We start from the raw sequence: 18,021 nt of genomic DNA, 5'->3' as shown, positions 1-18,021 counted from the left end.
CTCTCCTCTCCTCTCCTCTCTTCTCTCCTCTCCTCTCCTCTCTTCTCTTCTCTTCTCTTCTCCTCTTCTCTCCTCTCCTCTCCTCTCCCCTCCCCACCATTTTGTCAGCCAAGTTGATCTTGATCTAATTTTGATTTTGTTCGATTCCAATCCCGATTTTGATTCCGTTTTTTGATTCCAATTCCGATTCATAGTGGACCTGCTTGCCTTGTTGAAGTGGAAGGCCCACCCAGACAGAGTGATGGACATCCTGGGGCGCCTGCGTCACGTCAGTGGAGAGGAGATTGTCAAGGTCAGACATACTTACTAATACACCTTTACCATCTACATGATCTATGAACTGTAGCCCTAGTGATCTAAAGAAAACACATGTTCGATCTTACAGTTTCTTCAAGACATCTTGGACACGCTGTTTTCCATCCTGGATGACAACACTGACAAGTATGGTCCTCTGGTGTTCCAGTCACTGGTGAGAAACCTTTTCAAATGGACTGTATTGTTTTACATAATGTGTGTGTGTGCGTCTCTGAGCACGCTCGTGACCCTGATCGTTATTGTGAGCTAGGTGAGTGTATTCCAGTGTGGCACGACTCTGGGCGTCTTCCTCTCCAGCACAGTCATTATCTGCTGCTACAGTGCATCACCTGTCATCTATGAATAGTCACTTTAATAACTCTACCTACATGTAAATATTACCTCAAATCAAATAACCGGTGCCCCGGCACATTGACTCTTTACCGTAATACCCTGTATATAGCCTCCACATTGACTCTGTACAGTAATACCCTGTATATAGCCTCCACATTGACTCTGTACCGTAACACCCTGTATATAGCCTCCACATTGACTCTGTACAGTAATACCCTGTATATAGCCTCCACATTGACTCTGTACCGTAAAACCCTCTATATAGCCTCCACATTGACTCTGTACCGTAATACCCTGTATATAGCCTCCACATTGACTCTGTACCGTAATACCCTGCATATAGCCTCCACATTGACTCTGTACCGGCACCCCCCTGTATATAGCCTCCACATTGACTCTGTACCGGCACCCCCCTGTATATAGCCTCCACATTGACTCTGTACCGGCACCCCCCTGTATATAGTCTCCACATTGACTCTGTACCGTAATACCCTGTATATAGTCTCCACATTGACTCTGTACAGTACTACCCTGTATATAGCCTCCACATTGACTCTGTACCGTAAAACCCTGTATATAGCCTCCACATTGACTCTGTACCGGCACCCCCCTGTATATAGTCTCCACATTGACTCTGTACCGTAACACCCTGTATTTAGCCTCCACATTGACTCTGTACCGTAATACCCTGTATATAGCCTCCACATTGACTCTGAACCGTAATACCCTGTATATAGCCTCCACATTGACTCTGTACCGGCACCCCCCTGTATATATTGTTATATTTTACTGCTGCTCTTTAATTACTTGTTACTTTTATTTCTTATTCTTATCTGTATTTTTTTGAAACTGCGTTGTTTGTTAGGGGCTCGTAAGTAAACATTTCACTGTTGTATTCGGCGCATGTGACTAATAACATTCGATTTGATTTGAATTTGATCACTCTTTTGTTGCTGAGATTTTCTTGCACTGCAGGAAATGCTTGACATAAATAAATTCACTGAAAACCCGCACTACCATACTGTTGTTAAATGAACAGGATGGCACCTTTCATGTATCTTACTTTTGTCCAGCTAATAGCCTAACCACCGATCAAACAACATTATGGACTAAACATTCAAATCTTGTTGCAGCAGGATTATTTTGCTGTGACAATAATGGTCCAAATTAAGATCCTACACTTGTATAGGGAATATGGTGGTGTCAGTGTGTCCCAGCTGACCAATTAGGAGCTCTCTCAGCCAGCTGCCTCTGCAGGGCCAGATCTCAGAGGATCGTTTAGCCTATCCGAGATCTCCTCACAACAGAGTCAAAGACAGACTCCTTCCTAGAGGTATCTGTCTATCATGTTGGGGATGGAGAGAGATCAGTGACTAGACAAAGTGGATAGGTTGGCTCACTGCTCAGAGGAACAGTATGTATTGATGGGTGGGCTCACTGCTCAGAGGAACAGTATGTATTGATGGGTGGGCTCACTGCTCAGAGGAACAGTATGTATTGATGGGTGGGCTCACTGCTCAGAGGAACAGTATGTATTGATGGGTGGGCTCACTGCTCAGAGGAACAGTATGTATTGATGGGTGGGCTCACTGCTCAGAGGAACAGTATGTATTGATGGGTGGGCTCACTGCTCACTGCTGGGTACATTTAAAATAGCTGTAGCACTAACTGGGAACGGACTGGGGACCATCGCTGTAGGCTCCGGACTGGGGAACGTCGCTGGAGGCTCCGGACTGGGGACCGTCGCTGTAGGCTCTGGACTGGGGACCGTCGCTGTAGGCTCTGGACTGGGGACCGCCGCTGTAGGCTCCGGACTGGGAACCAGGCCATGGATTATCACTGGAGGCTCCGGGCCATGGATCATCACTGGAGGCTTCGTACGTGGAGCCGGAACAGGTCTCACCGGACTGAGGAGACGTACTAAATCAAATGTCTGTATATCGAAAAGAAGACCGATTTTAGTTCGAAACCCTGAAAGAATTGTCTTCAACGCGTCAACTGACAATAACTGTTCCTGAAGCGAGATGCATGTCTCGTCACACTGGCAACTTTTCTTCATTTGGAAAAAATATTCTGTTATATTTTATTTCATGTTTTTTTGCTATAAAATAGCTGTGTCTTGAGTTGACCGTGATAAGGGCTTGGGAAATAACAGCGGCTTGTCTGTTAAGTTAACAAAACAAGGCCGTTGTACAGCCGTATACTTCTACTAGCAAGCTCCACTGGTGAGGTCATGGCCTTCTCGAAGATTGTGTTCCACGATATAATATAACCAGTTGATATTACGTATTCAATACATTTATCTTAAAGCTACAATATGTAACTTTTTAGGCGACCCGACCAAATTCACATAGAAATATGAGTTATAGCTTTTTCATTCCCGTTTAAAGTAAGTCTGAGAGCGGTAGATCTGTTCTATGTGCTCTATTTCTATGCTCCCCGTTCTGAAGTTTTTGTTTTTTGTATCTTTTACTTTGGGTTTTGTTCACCAGCTTCAAACAGCTGAAAATACAATATTTATGGTTATGGAAAATATATTTCAGAGGTATAGATGGAAAATATATTTCAGAGGTATAGATGGAAAATATATTTCAGAGGTATAGATGGAAAATATATTTCAGAGGTATAGATGGAAAATATATTTCAGAGGTATAGATGGAAAATATATTTCAGAAGTATAGATGGAAAATATATTTCAGAGGTATAGATGGAAAATATATTTCAGAGGTATAGATGGAAAATATATTTCAGAAGTATAGATGGAAAATATATTTCAGAGGTATAGATGGAAAATATATTTCAGAGGTATAGATGGAAAATATATTTCAGAGGTATTGATGGAAAATATATTTCAGAAGTATAGATGGAAAATATATTTCAGAAGTATAGATGGAAAATATATTTCAGAGGTATAGATGGAAAATATATTTCAGAGGTATTGATGGAAAATATATTTCAGAGGTATTGATGGAAAATATATTTCAGAGGTATTGTAACGGTACTCCTCTTCGTCTGAGGAGGAGTAGGAAATATCGGACCAATGTGCATCGTGGTAAGTGTCCATAATTAGATTTTTAATAAATCAAATGAACACAAAACAAAATAACAAAAACACGAACAAACAACCGAAACAGTTCCGTATGGTGAAACACAGACACAGAAAATAACTACCCACAACCCATAGTGGGAAAACAGGCTACCTAAGTATGATTCTCAATCAGAGACAACGATCGACACCTGCCTCTGATTGAGAACCATCCTAGGCCAAACACATAGAAATATAACATAGAGAACAAAACATAGAATAACAACATAGAATGCCCACCCCAACTCACGCCCTGACCAAACTAAAATAAAGACATAAAAAAGGTACTAAGGTCAGAACGTGACAGGTATAGATGGAAAATATATTTCAGAGGTATAGATGGTACAATGATTCTCTGCTTGTTTTGTGGCAAACTATTAGAATTTTAGTAACCAGAAAATTGGCGGAGCGATTTCTGCATAGTGCATCTTTAAATGGCAAAAGTTTTTTTTTTTATTAAATGAATATATATGAGGCAATTTAGCAATTAGGATTGTTATCTGTAGTGGTTATGTTAAATTAGGCGTTGTTGTACGCTGCTGGCATAGAGGTAAATGTGTACATATTTCTTTCCACTGGGGGCCTTGTGTTCTAAACATAGATTTCTTCCCCCCATTCCGAGTACTCAAAAAAAAAATATATATATATGTGAGTACTTAAACATTCCTACTGGTGTTGTTCTTACAGTCCTCCGTTGTCAAGAGATGTTATTGAAGCGTCAAGTCCGACTACCTTTTCTCCCCTAATTCCAGGGCTCTTACACTGAAGTCTACTCCGACCTCTACGCCTAACGGACTAATATCTCTCTCCTTCTCCTCAGGTGTTCATCATTAATCTGCTGAGGGACAGCAAGTACTATCACTTCTGCCCCGTTATGGACACTTACATCCAGAAGCACTTTGCTGGAGCGCTGGCTTACAAGTGAGTTTCCCTTGTGATGTCTGGTATTTATTTATTCCTTATTGTACCAGGTAAGTTGACTGAGAACACATTCTCATTTACAACAACGACCTGGGGAATAGTTACAGGGGAGAGGAATGAGCCAACTGGAAGTTGGGGGATGATTAGGTAGCTGTGATGGTATGAGGGACAGATTGGGAATTTAGTCAGGACACCGGGGTTAACACCCCTACTCTTACGATAAGTGCCATGGGATCTTTAGTGACCACAGAGAGTCAGAACACCTGTTTAACGTTCCATCCGAAAGACAGCACCCTACACAGGGCAATGTCCCCAATCACTGCCCTGGGACATTGGAATATTTTTTTAGAGCAGAGGAAAGAGTGCTCCTACTGGCCCTCCAACGCCACTGCCAGCAGTATCTGGTCTCCCATCTAGTGACCGACCAGGACCAACCCTGCTTAGCCTCAGAGGCAAGCCAGCAGTGGGATGCAGGGTGGTATGCTGCTGGCAATATATCTGTCTGGTATCTGATTGGAGTCCACCTGTGGTAAATTCAATTGACATGATCTGAAAAGTCACACACCTGTCTATATAAGGTCCCACAGTTGACAATGCATATCCCCCGAGACAGGATTGTGTCGAGGTACAGATCTGGGGAAGGGTTCCAAAAAATGTCTCTAGCATTGAATATCCCCAAGAACACAGTGGCCTCCATCATTCTTAATTGGAAGAAGTCTCTTGCTAGAGCTTGCTGCCCAGTCAAACTGAGCATCGGGGGAGAAGGGCATTGGACAGAGCTCTAGAGTTCCTCTGTGGAGATGGGAGAACCTTCCAGAAGGACAATCATCTCTGCAGCCCTCCACCAAGCAGGCCTTTATGGTAGAGTGGCCAGACAGAAGCCACTCCTCAGTAAAAGGCACATGACAGCCCGCTTGGAGTTTGCCAAAAGGCACCTAAAGACTCTCAGACCAGGAGAAACAAGATTCTCAGATCTGATGAAACCAAGATTGAACACTCTGGCCTGAATGTCAAGCGTCACGTCTGGAGGAAACCTGGCACCATCCCTACGGTGAAGCATGGTGGTGGCAGCATCATGCTGCAGGGATGTCTTTCAGTAGCAGGGACTGGGAGACTAGTCAGGATCGAGGGAAAGATGAACGGAGCAAAGTACAGAGAGATCCTTGATGAAAACCTGCTCCAGAGCGCTCAGGACCTCAGACTGGGGTGAAGGTTCACCTTCCAACAGGACAACAACCCTAATCACACAGCGAAGACAATGCAGGACAATGCAGGAGTGGCTTCGGGACAAGTCTCTGAATGTCCTTGAGTGGCCCAGCCAGAGCCCGGACTTGAACCCGATCGAACATCTCTGGAGAGACCTGAAAATAGCTGTGCAGCGACGCTCCCCATCCAACCTGACAGAGCTTGAGAGGATATGCAGAGAAGAATGGGAGAAACTCCCCGAACTCCCCGAACCTGTAGCGTCATACCCAAGAAGACAGTGAAGAGACTGTAATCACTGCTAAAATGTTTTTTTTTAAACGGTATTTGCTATGTCATTATGGGGTATTGTTTGTAAACTGATGGGGGGGGGGGGGGGACGACAATTTAATCTATTTTAGAATAAGGTTGTAACGTAACAAAACTTGGAAAAAGTAAAGGGGTCTGAATACTTTCTGAATGCCCTGTAAGTACTGACCCCCTCACGGTTGCTGGTGTATGTTTTGATGAAACTTCCTTGTCTTTTTCCAGAGAGTTGATCCGCTGTCTGAAGTGGTACATGGACCATTCTGCAGAGGTGGTGAAACAGAACCACATCCAGGAGGCCATGAGGGTAGGAGAACACGCTCCACTGAAAGTGACCATAGACATGGGATTTATGTTTTGAGTTAAGGGGGGTGCTAAAAATGTCCTTGTATGTGACCAGAAAAAAACTCTGTACCTTGGCTAAATAAATGAGAAGGCTTAACGATTGTTCCTGGTTGTGAAAGAAATTGTCAGATAAAAATCATTACATTACAGTTGAAATACCAGTACAGTGCAGTGTAAAATCTACAGTCATATGGAATGTGTTTGGGCGAGAAGGTCTACTCAGTAAGTTAGTTGACTAAAATATGAATAAAGCTTGCTCATTGCTTTATTATTATTATTATTTTAAATGCTGCAATGCAAATATAAAAGTGTCCTGTGTAAATAATAGATTGTACTCACATGATTTTAAAAATGGATGACTGTTTGTACCACCATACTGTCCTTAGAGAGCTTGTCTGTCTCCATCGATGTCTCATGGGTCCTGATGTCTGCGTCTCTGGCCCTCCTCAAATCCATTATGTCTGAAAACTATCACGGTTGACTGAATATTGTTTTATTTATTTAAAAAGTATCACACCTTTTAAAATATTTTATTTTTTATTTCTGATAAAAATCACAGTAGACTGAAACCACAACATGTTTTTAATATTAATAAATTATTAATTTAATTAATTAATTATTTAATTATTAATAAAAATGAATTATTTTCGACATAAAGGCATGCCCTTTTTTTTGCACGTTGTTTGTTAGAATCTTGATTTCCAGCTTTCACAAGTGAACTTGGAAGTGTGGCATTGTCCTGTTGTCTCTCTTTCCCTCCTCGTGATTTCCTGCCCTGAGCCCAAATCTCACCCTCACACCTTCAGGATGTTCTCTTGGTCAAATGGCGAAGACGTTAGGTTGACGTGCAAGAGGTTTTCCATCCAACCAGTTACACTTTGTCAATACGTCTATGTCTTTATCTCCTCTCTCCCTTCCTCATACCCCAGGCTCTGGAGTACCTGTTGAAGTTCATTATCCAGTCTCGGATCCTGTACTCCCGTGCTACCTGCGGTGTGGAGGAAGAACAGTTCAGAGCCAGCATCCAAGAGCTCTTCCAGTCCATCCGCTTTGTCCTCAGTCTGGACAGCCGTAGCTCCGAGACACTCGTTTTCACACAGGTCAGTGACCTAAACACACCCCAGAGGTCTAAACATTCTGACACACAGCAGGGTTTGAGAGACCTACACTGACCCCACCTCCAGTGTAATTATAGAATAGTAATGGTAATTGTAATAGCCAGTAGCATTAGCCATGGCTAAATGTTGTTTAGATGCTAACTATTGTAATGTCCAGCTCTCTTCTTCTAGCTGGCCCCCACATATCAAGATGGTTTATTGTGTGTCTGTTTGTTGTCTTCTGACGACTTCATTCTCCCACCAGGACTAGGAAGTGAAGAGAGTCGATATGAAGATTCTGAGATTTAACCACATAATCCATTTATACCATCAATACGTCCTCCGTGACTTCACTGTTTACTCTCTTTTCAGCTCTGACTTCACTGTTTACTCTCTTTTCAGCTCCGTGACTTCACTGTTTACTCTCTTTTCAGCTCTGACTTCACTGTTTACTCTCTTTTCAGCTCTGTGACTTCACTGTTTTACTCTCTTTTCAGCTCTGTGACTTCACTGTTTAATCTCTTTTCAGCTCTGTGACTTCACTGTTTACTCTCTTTTCAGCTCCGTGACTTCACTGTTTACTCTCTTTTCAGCTTCGTGACTTCACTGTTTACTCTCTTTTCAGCTCCGTGACTTCACTGTTTACTCTCTTTTCAGCTTCGTGACTTCACTGTTTACTCTCTTTTCAGCTCTGACTTCACTGTTTACTCTCTTTTCAGCTCTGTGACTTCACTGTTTACTCTCTTTTCAGCTCCGTGACTTCACTGTTTACTCTCTTTTCAGCTCTGTGACTTCACTGTTTACTCCCTTTTCAGCTTTGTGACTTCACTGTTTACTCTCTTTTCAGCTCAGTGACTTCACTGTTTACTCTCTTTTCAGCTATGACTTCACTGTTTACTCTCTTTTCAGCTCAGTGACTTCACTGTTTACTCTCTTTTCAGCTCTCTGACTTCACTGTTTACTCTCTTTTCAGCTCCGTGACTTCACTGTTTACTCTCTTTTCAGCTTCGTGACTTCACTGTTTACTCTCTTTTCAGCTCTCTGACTTCACTGTTTACTCTCTTTTCAGCTCTGTGACTTCACTGTTTACTCTCTTTTCAGCTCTGACTTCACTGTTTACTCTCTTTTCAGCTCCGTGACTTCACTGTTTACTCTCTTTTCAGCTTCGTGACTTCACTGTTTACTCTCTTTTCAGCTCCGTGACTTCACTGTTTACTCTCTTTTCAGCTCTCTGACTTCACTGTTTACTCTCTTTTCAGCTTCGTGACTTCACTGTTTACTCTCTTTTCAGCTCTGTGACTTCACTGTTTACTCCCTTTTCAGCTCTCTGACTTCACTGTTTACTCTCTTTTCAGCTCTGTGACTTCACTGTTTACTCCCTTTTCAGCTTTGTGACTTCACTGTTTACTCTCTTTTCAGCTCAGTGACTTCACTGTTTACTCTCTTTTCAGCTCTCTGACTTCACTGTTTACTCTCTTTTCAGCTCCGTGACTTCACTGTTTACTCTCTTTTCAGCTCAGTGACTTCACTGTTTACTCTCTTTTCAGCTCAGTGACTTCACTGTTTACTCTCTTTTCAGCTCTCTGACTTCACTGTTTACTCTCTTTTCAGCTCTCTGACTTCACTGTTTACTCTCTTTTCAGCTTCGTGACTTCACTGTTTACTCTCTTTTCAGCTCTCTGACTTCACTGTTTACTCTCTTTTCAGCTCTCTGACTTCACTGTTTACTCTCTTTTCAGCTCCGTGACTTCACTGTTTACTCTCTTTTCAGCTCTGACCTCACTGTTTACTCTTTTTTCAACTCTGCAGCTGAAGAGTGTTCATTTTAAAATATACAGTAGTTAGTAGAATCCTTTTTTCTATTTAAATTTCTTTACAATCTAAAGTAGTTAGAATCCCTTTGCTACGGAATTTCAGTTGCTTTAATTAGTCTAATTTTCTCTATTTTCTTTATCTGCCACCTTTGCCCCTGCTTTGTGTACTTTGTGCATATGTTACCTCCTTCTCCTGTCCCTCTCCTGCTTCTCCTGTCCCCTTCCTCTGGGACCCTCCCTGTCCCCTGACTGTCCTGTCCCCCCCGGTCAGACTCCTCAGGTCCCCCAGCCTGCCTCTGGACAGGGACAGCCCCCAGGCCCCATCAGCTGTACTCAGGCATGGAGCTCCAATGCTCCTCGCCCCTCTCCTCTCTCAGTAAGTAGCTGTAGCCCCGGCACAATGGGTGTCCTCTGCCAAGTTCCGCCCGCTCACTCTGGCATCAAGCACCTCCCAACCAACCAGCCTCCCAACCAACCAACCTCCCAACCAACCAACCTCCCAACCAACCAGCCTCCCAACCAACCAACCTCCCAACCAACCAACCTCCCAACCAACCAGCCTCCCAACCAACCAACCTCCCAACCAACCAACCTCCCAACCAACCAACCTCCCAACCAACCAACCTCCCAACCAACCAACCTCCCAACCAACCAACCAACCAGCCTCCCAACCAACCAGCCTCCCAACCAACCAACCTCCCAACCAACCAGCCTCCCAACCAACCAATCTCCTAACCAACCAGCCTCCCAACCTCCCTACCAACCAACCACCAACCCCTTTTTATAAACAGCAAGAAACTCAAACATCCACCGTCTAAGCTGTGAGCAGAAGAAATATCAGTCGGCGCAGAGAAGCACGTCGTTTCTCTTTGCTTATTTGAGTTGTTTTTGCCATAATATGGACTTGGTCTTTTACCAAATAGGGCTATCTTCTGTACACCACCCCTACCTTGTCACAACACAACTGATTGGCTCAAATTTCACAAATTAACAAGGCACACCTGTTAATTGCAATGCATTCCAGGTGACTACCTCATGAAGCTGGTTGATAGAATGCCAAGAGTGTGCAAAGCTGTCATCAAGGCAAAGGGTGGATACTTTGAAGAATCTCAAATATATATATCTCAAATAATATATATATATATATATATTTTGAGTTGTTTAACCACTCCCGACCGGTCAAATCGTACAGCGCCGGTGTGGCACAACAGTCTAAGTGTCACGTTCCTGACCTGTTTTCCTTTGTTTTTGTATTTGTTTAGTATGGTCAGGGCGTGAGTTGGGGTGGGAAGTCTATGTTATTTGTTTCTATGTTGGGTTCTTTTCTATTAGCCTTATATGGTTCTCAATCAGGGACAGGTGTTTGACGTTTCCTCTGATTGAGAACCATATTAAGGTAGGCTGTTCACACCGTTTGTTGGTGGGTGATTGTCTTCCGTGTCAGTGTTTGTACCACACGGGACTGTTTCGTTTGTCTAGTCTGTTCCTGTTCGTGCGTTCTTCGTTTTATGTAAGTTCTCGTGTTCAGGTCGGTCTACGTCGTTTTGTTATTTTGTAATTTATTCAAGTGTACTTCGTGTTTCGTCTTGTTTAAATAAATTCTTCATATATTCATCACCCGCTGCATTTTGGTCCGATCCCTACTCCTCCTCTTCAGACGAAGAGGAGGAAAACAACCGTTACACTAAGCAAGCTGGGTTGCTACCGATGCTGGTTCAATACCCGTGCTGCCCTCGACGTGGAGACCCATGAGATATTTTGGTTTTTCTCCCTCTAAAAACACAAATAAATAATTCTAAATAACAAACTGGCTTTATTTACAAATTAGTAACAATGTCTCACCCCATTTTCAAGAATGGCCTTTTTCTCGCTCATTTTAGATTATTTGAAAACAAAATAATCTCCCAAAATTTTAAGGGGCATTGCACTAATAATGGCTCTGACTAGGGAAACGTTCCTGCTGTGCTGTTCTCAGTGCCAGTCTGCACGTTCAAACTAAAACAATGTAACTAATAATGGCATCTTTATGCTTTCATTAATAAAATAATGATAAAAATACTCTTTCAAAATGCTGATGTTTATTTAGTTATGGATAACATAATGAATTACTACGGGAATAAATATCACTGAATTACAGAACCAACCAACTCACCAATCAATCTCCCAACCAACTCACCATTCAACCCCTCAACCAACTCCCCATTCAACCCCTCAACCAACTCACCATTCAACCCCTCAACCAACTCACCAATCAATCTCCCAACCAACTCACCATTCAACCCCTCAACCAACTCCCCATTCAACCCCTCAACCAACTCCCCATTCAACCCCTCAACCAACTCACCATTCAACCCCTCAACCAACTCCCCATTCAACCCCTCAACCAACTCCCCATTCAACCACTCAACCAACTCACCATTCAACCCCTCAACCAACTCACCATTCAACCACTCAACCAACTCACCAATCAAAACAGAATGGAACCTTGTAAATGTATTTGGTTTGCCTCCTGTTTTTTTTTAACCTTACAAACTCTTTTCCTACTCTTGCATCATCATGTCATGTCTTCCCTCGAGCCATGACTCTGTGTAATGACTCTGTGTAATGACTCTATGTAATGACTCTGTGTTATGACTCTGTGTAATGACTCTGTGTTATGACTCTGTGTAATGACTCTGTGTTATGACTCTATGTAATGACTCTGTGTAATGACTCTGTGTAATGACTCTATGTAATAACTCTGTGTTATGACTCTATGTGATGAGTCTGTGTTATGACTCTGTGTTATGACTCTATGTTATGACTCTATGTGATGACTCTGTGTTATGACTCTATGTAATGACTCTGTGTTATGACTCTGTGTAATGACTCTGTGTTATGACTCTATGTAATGACTCTGTGTAATGACTCTGTGTAATGACTCTGTGTAATGACTCTATGTAATAACTCTGTGTTATGACTCTATGTTATGACTCTGTGTTATGACTCTATGTTATGACTCTATGTGATGCGTCTGTGTAATGACTATATGTTATGACTCTATGTTATGACTCTGTGTTATGACTCTATGTTATGACTCTATGTTATGACTCTATGTTATGACTCTGTGTTATGACTCTATGTTATGACTCTATTTACATTTACATTTAAGTCATTTAGCAGACGCTCTTATCCAGAGCGACCTACAAATTGGTGCATTCACCTTATGATATCCAGTGGAACAACCACTTTACAATAGTGCATCTAACTCATTTAAGGGGGAGGGGGGGGGTTAGGAGGATTACTTTATCCTATCCTAGGTATTCCTTAAAGAGGTGGGGTTTCAGGTGTCTCCGGAAGGTGGTGATTGACTCCGCTGACCTGGCGTCGTGAGGGAGTTTGTTCCACCATTGGGGTGCCAGAGCAGCGAACAGTTTTGACTGGGCTGAGCGGGAACTGTACTTCCTCAGAGGTAGGGAGGCGAGCAGGCCAGAGGTGGATGAACGCAGTGCCCTTGTTTGGGTGTAGGGCCTGATCAGAGCCTGAAGGTACGGAGGTGTCGTTCCCCTCACAGCTCCGTAGGCAAGCACCATGGTCTTGTAGCGGATGCGAGCTTCAACTGGAAGCCAGTGGAGAGAGCGGAGGAGCGGGGTGACGTGAGAGAACTTGGGAAGGTTGAACACCAGACGGGCTGCGGCGTTCTGGATGAGTTGTAGGGGTTTAATGGCACAGGCAGGGAGCCCAGCCAACAGCGAGTTGCAGTAATCCAGACGGGAGATGACAAGTGCCTGGATTAGGACCTGCGCCGCTTCCTGTGTGAGGCAGGGTCGTACTCTGCGAATGTTGTAGAGCATGAACCTACAGGAACGGGTCAACGCCTTGATGTGAGTTGAGAACGACAGGGTGTTGTCCAGGATCACGCCAAGGTTCTTAGCGCTCTGGGAGGAGGACACAATGGAGTTGTCAACCGTGATGGCGAGATCATGGAACGGGCAGTCCTTCCCCGGGAGGAAGAGCAGCTCCGTCTTGCCGAGGTTCAGCTTGAGGTGGTGATCCGTCATCCACACTGATATGTCTGCCAGACATGCAGAGATGCGATTCGCCACCTGGTTATCAGAGGGGGGAAAGGAGAAGATTAATTGTGTGTCGTCTGCATAGCAATGATAGGAGAGGCCATGTGAGGATATGACAGAGCCAAGTGACTTGGTGTATAGCGAGAATAGGAGAGGGCCTAGAACAGAGCCCTGGGGGACACCAGTGGTGAGAGCACGTGGTGCGGAGACAGATTCTCGCCACGCCATCTGGTAGGAGCGACCTGTCAGGTAGGACGCAATCCAAGCGTGGGCCGCGCCGGAGATGCCCAACTCGGAGAGGGTGGAGAGGAGGATCTGATGGTTCACAGTATCAAAGGCAGCCGATAGGTCTAGAAGGATGAGAGCAGAGGAGAGAGAGTTAGCTTTAGCAGTGCGGAGCGCCTCCGTGACACAGAGAAGAGCAGTCTCAGTTGAATGACTAGTCTTGAAACCTGACTGATTTGGATCAAGAAGGTCATTCTGAGAGAGATAGCAGGAGAGCTGGCCAAGGACGGCACGTTCAAGAGTTTTGGAGAGAAAAGAAAGAAGGGATACTGGTCTGTAGTTGTTGACATCGGAGGGATCGAGTGTAGGTTTTTTCAGAAGGGGTGCAACTCTCGCTCTCTTGAAGACGGAAGGGACGTAGCCAGCGGTCAAGGATGAGTTGATGAGCGAGGTGAGGTAAGGGAGAAGGTCTCCGGAAATGGTCTGGAGAAGAGAGGAGGGGATAGGTTCAAGCGGGCAGGTTGTTGGGCGGCCGGCCGTCACAAGACGCGAGATTTCATCTGGAGAGAGAGGGGAGAAAGAGGTCAAAGCACAGGGTAGGGCAGTGTGAGCAGAACCAGCGGTGTCGTTTGACTTAGCAAACGAGGATCGGATGTCGTCGACCTTCTTTTCAAAATGGTTGACGAAGTCATCCGCAGAGAGGGAGGAGGGGGGAGGAGGGGGAGGAGGATTCAGGAGGGAGGAGAAGGTGGCAAAGAGCTTCCTAGGGTTAGAGGCAGATGCTTGGAATTTAGAGTGGTAGAAAGTGGCTTTAGCAGCAGAGACAGAAGAGGAGAAAGTAGAGAGGAGGGAGTGAAAGGATGCCAGGTCCGCAGGGAGGCGAGTTTTCCTCCATTTCCGCTCGGCTGCCCGGAGCCCCGCTCGGCTGCCCTGACTCTATGTTATGACTCTGTGTTATGACTCTATGTTATGACTCTGTGTAATGACTCTATGTGATGAGTCTGTGATGCCTGGCGTTCTTGGAGATCCTCACCACTTTTCCAGGACTGTCTTTGTGTAATTTGGACTGTTGGGCCATAGGTTGATTCATGGTACCTAGGAGCAAGAGGATCAATGTGAATGGGAAATTTCAAAAATCTATGAACGGGAAATTTCTGATTTTTGATAGGATATATTTCAATTTCGATTTCGTAGTTTGTTGCTCCTTGGTACACTGGCCTGGCAGTCTGTCTCACACCCCCAAAATCACCCACACCACATCCCTGAGCCGTCAGTCCTGTGTGGAGTATGGAGCTGGTCACTCTCTCCCCATCTCTCCTCCATCTCTCAGCCTCCCTCTGTTTCTCCCCCCAACCCCCAGCCGTTGGTCCAGTGTGGAGTATGGAGCTGGTCCCTCTCTCCCCATCTCTCCTCCATCTCTCAGCCTCCCTCTGTTTCTCCCCCCAACCCCCAGCCGTTGGTCCTGTGTGGAGTATGGAGCTGGTCCCTCTCTCCCCATCTCTCCTCCATCTCTCAGCCTCCCTCTGTTTCTCCCCATAACCCCTAGGCGGCGCTCCTGAACTCGTTCCCGGCCATCTTTGACGAACTGCTTCAGATGTTTACAGTCCAGGAAGTGGCAGAGTTCGTACGGGGCACGCTGGGCAGTATGCCAAGTACCGTACACATGGGACAGTCCATGGACGTGGTCAAACTGCAGTCCATCGCTCGCACCGTCGACAGTCGCCTCTTCTCCTTCCCAGGTATTTACCACTGGGATGACATTATGAACACTCAGACTGATGACCATTTTGATGCACAAGTTTTTTTGTTCAGAATTTTGGGGTGTTTTTACTTATAATATGTCAGTAAAACTACGGTCTACGGCTAACTACGGTCGCCAGCTGGACAGTGTTTCCTCCGACACATTGGTGCGGCTGGCTTCCGGGTTAAGCGTGCACTGTGTCAAGAAGCAATGCAGCTAGGCAGTGTCGTGTTTAGGAGGACGTATGGCTCTCGAACTTTGCCTCTCCCGAGTCTGTAGGGGAGTTGCATTGATGGGACAAGACTGTAACAACCAATTGGGGAGAAAAAAGGGGTAAAAAGTACCAAAAAAATCAACAACTGTTGTATCGGTCAATTATAGGTAAATTCTCAAAAACAATCCTCTCGCCTTCTCTCTCTCTCTCTTTCTTTCTCTCTATCGCCGTGTGTCTCTCTCTCCGTGTATCTCTCTCTCAGAGTCTCGTAGGATCCTGCTTCCTGTGGTCCTACATCACATCCATCTCCACCTGAGACAGCAGAAAGAGCTGATCATCTGTTCTGGCATCCTCAGCAGTATCTTCTCCATCATCAAGACCAGCTCTCTGGTAAACTACTCTAGTCTCTATCTTCTCCATCATCAAGACCAGCTCTCTGGTAAACTACTCTAGTCTCTATCTTCTCCATCATCAAGACCAGCTCTCTGGTAAACTTCTCTAGTCTCTATCTTCTCCATCATGGAGACCAGCTCTCTGGTAAACTACTCTAGTATCTATCTTCTCCATCATGGAGACCAGCTCTCTGGTAAACTACTCTAGTATCTATCTTCTCCATCATCGAGACCAGCTCTCTGGTAAACTATCTCTAGTCTCTATCTTCTCCATCATGGAGACCAGCTCTCTGGTAAACGACTCTAGTATCTATCTTCTCCATCATCGAGACCAGCTCTCTGGTAAACTACTCTAGTCTCTATCTTCTCCATCATCAAGACCAGCTCTCTGGTAAACTTCTCTAGTCTCTATCTTCTCCATCATGGAGACCAGCTCTCTGGTAAACTACTCTAGTATCTATCTTCTCCATCATCGAGACCAGCTCTCTGGTAAACTATCTCTAGTCTCTATCTTCTCCATCATCGAGACCAGCTCTCTGGTAAACTATCTCTAGTCTCTATCTTCTCCATCGTCGAGACCAGCTCTCTGGTAAACTATCTCTAGTCTCTATCTTCTCCATCATCAAGACCAGCTCTCTGGTAAACTACTCTAGTCTCTATCTTCTCCATCATCAAGACCAGCTCTCTGGTAAACTACTCTAGTCTCTATCTTCTCCATCATCAAGACCAGCTCTCTGGTAAACTACTCTAGTCTCTATCTTCTCCATCATCAAGACCAGCTCTCTGGTAAACTACTCTAGTCTCTATCTTCTCTATCATCAAGACCAGCTCTCTGGTAAACTACTCTAGTCTCTATCTTCTCCATCATCAAGACCAGCTCTCTGGTAAACTACTCTAGTCTCTATCTTCTCCATCATCAAAACCAGCTCTCTGGTAAACTATCTCTAGTCTCTATCTTCTCCATCATCAAGACCAGCTCTCTGGTAAACTATCTCTAGTCTCTATCTTCTCCATCATCAAGACCAGCTCTCTGGTAAACTACTCTAGTCTCTATCTTCTCCATCATCAAGACCAGCTCTCTGGTAAACTACTCTAGTCTCTATCTTCTCCATCATCAAGACCAGCTCTCTGGTAAACTATCTCTAGTCTCTTTCTTCTCCATCATCAAGACCAGCTCCCTGGTAAACTATCTCTAGTCTCTATCTTCTCCATCATCGAGACCAGCTCTCTGGTAAACTACTCTAGTCTCTATCTTCTCCATCATCAAGACCAGCTCTCTGGTAAACTACTCTAGTCTCTATCTTCTCCATCATCGAGACCAGCTCTCTGGTAAACTACTCTAGTCTCTATCTTCTCCATCATCAAGACCAGCTCTCTGGTAAACTACTCTAGTCTCTATCTTCTCCATCATCAAGACCAGCTCTCTGGTAACCTACTCTAGTCTCTATCTTCTCCATCATCAAGACCAGCTCTCTGGTAAACTACTCTAGTCTCTATGTTCTCCATCATCAAGACCAGCTCTCTGGTAAACTACTCTAGTCTCTATCTTCTCCATCATCAAGACCAGCTCTCTGGTAAACTATCTCTAGTCTCTATCTTCTCCATCATCAAGACCAGCTCTCTGGTAAACTATCTCTAGTCTCTATCTTCTCCATCATCAAGACCAGCTCTCTGGTAAACTACTCTAGTCTCTATCTTCTCCATCATCAAGACCAGCTCTCTGGTAAACTATCTCTAGTCTCTATCTTCTCCATCATCGAGACCAGCTCTCTGGTAAACTATCTCTAGTCTCTATCTTCTCCATCATCAAGACCAGCTCTCTGGTAAACTATCTCTAGTCCGTACCATACAAACAGGACAAATATAATTACACATCCTGGCGTCAGGTTCTAGTATGATTAACAATTGTATACAGACAGATTATTTACACTTATAATTCACTGTATCACAATTCCAGTGGGTCAGACGTTTGCATACA

The 18,021-nt window shown here is 44.4% G+C and overlaps 1 protein-coding gene across 1 annotated transcript in view; it reads left to right on the top strand.

Annotated features, from left to right (window-relative positions):
- Nucleotides 1–18,021, top strand: part of LOC139553244 (dedicator of cytokinesis protein 3-like) — a 373,967-nt gene that overhangs the window by 290,330 nt on the left and 65,616 nt on the right. Inside the window, exons 21-27 of the mRNA XM_071365370.1 lie at nucleotides 195–292; nucleotides 386–469; nucleotides 4,554–4,654; nucleotides 6,389–6,470; nucleotides 7,438–7,608; nucleotides 15,243–15,435; nucleotides 15,914–16,041. Of these exons, the coding sequence (XP_071221471.1) occupies nucleotides 195–292; nucleotides 386–469; nucleotides 4,554–4,654; nucleotides 6,389–6,470; nucleotides 7,438–7,608; nucleotides 15,243–15,435; nucleotides 15,914–16,041 (857 nt within the window). The remainder of the gene's footprint in view (nucleotides 1–194; nucleotides 293–385; nucleotides 470–4,553; nucleotides 4,655–6,388; nucleotides 6,471–7,437; nucleotides 7,609–15,242; nucleotides 15,436–15,913; nucleotides 16,042–18,021) is intronic.

Source organism: Salvelinus alpinus, chromosome 2 (genome assembly GCF_045679555.1).
Source record: "Salvelinus alpinus chromosome 2, SLU_Salpinus.1, whole genome shotgun sequence".
NCBI lineage: Eukaryota > Metazoa > Chordata > Actinopteri > Salmoniformes > Salmonidae > Salvelinus > Salvelinus alpinus.
This window is presented reverse-complemented; position numbering and strand designations above follow the sequence as displayed.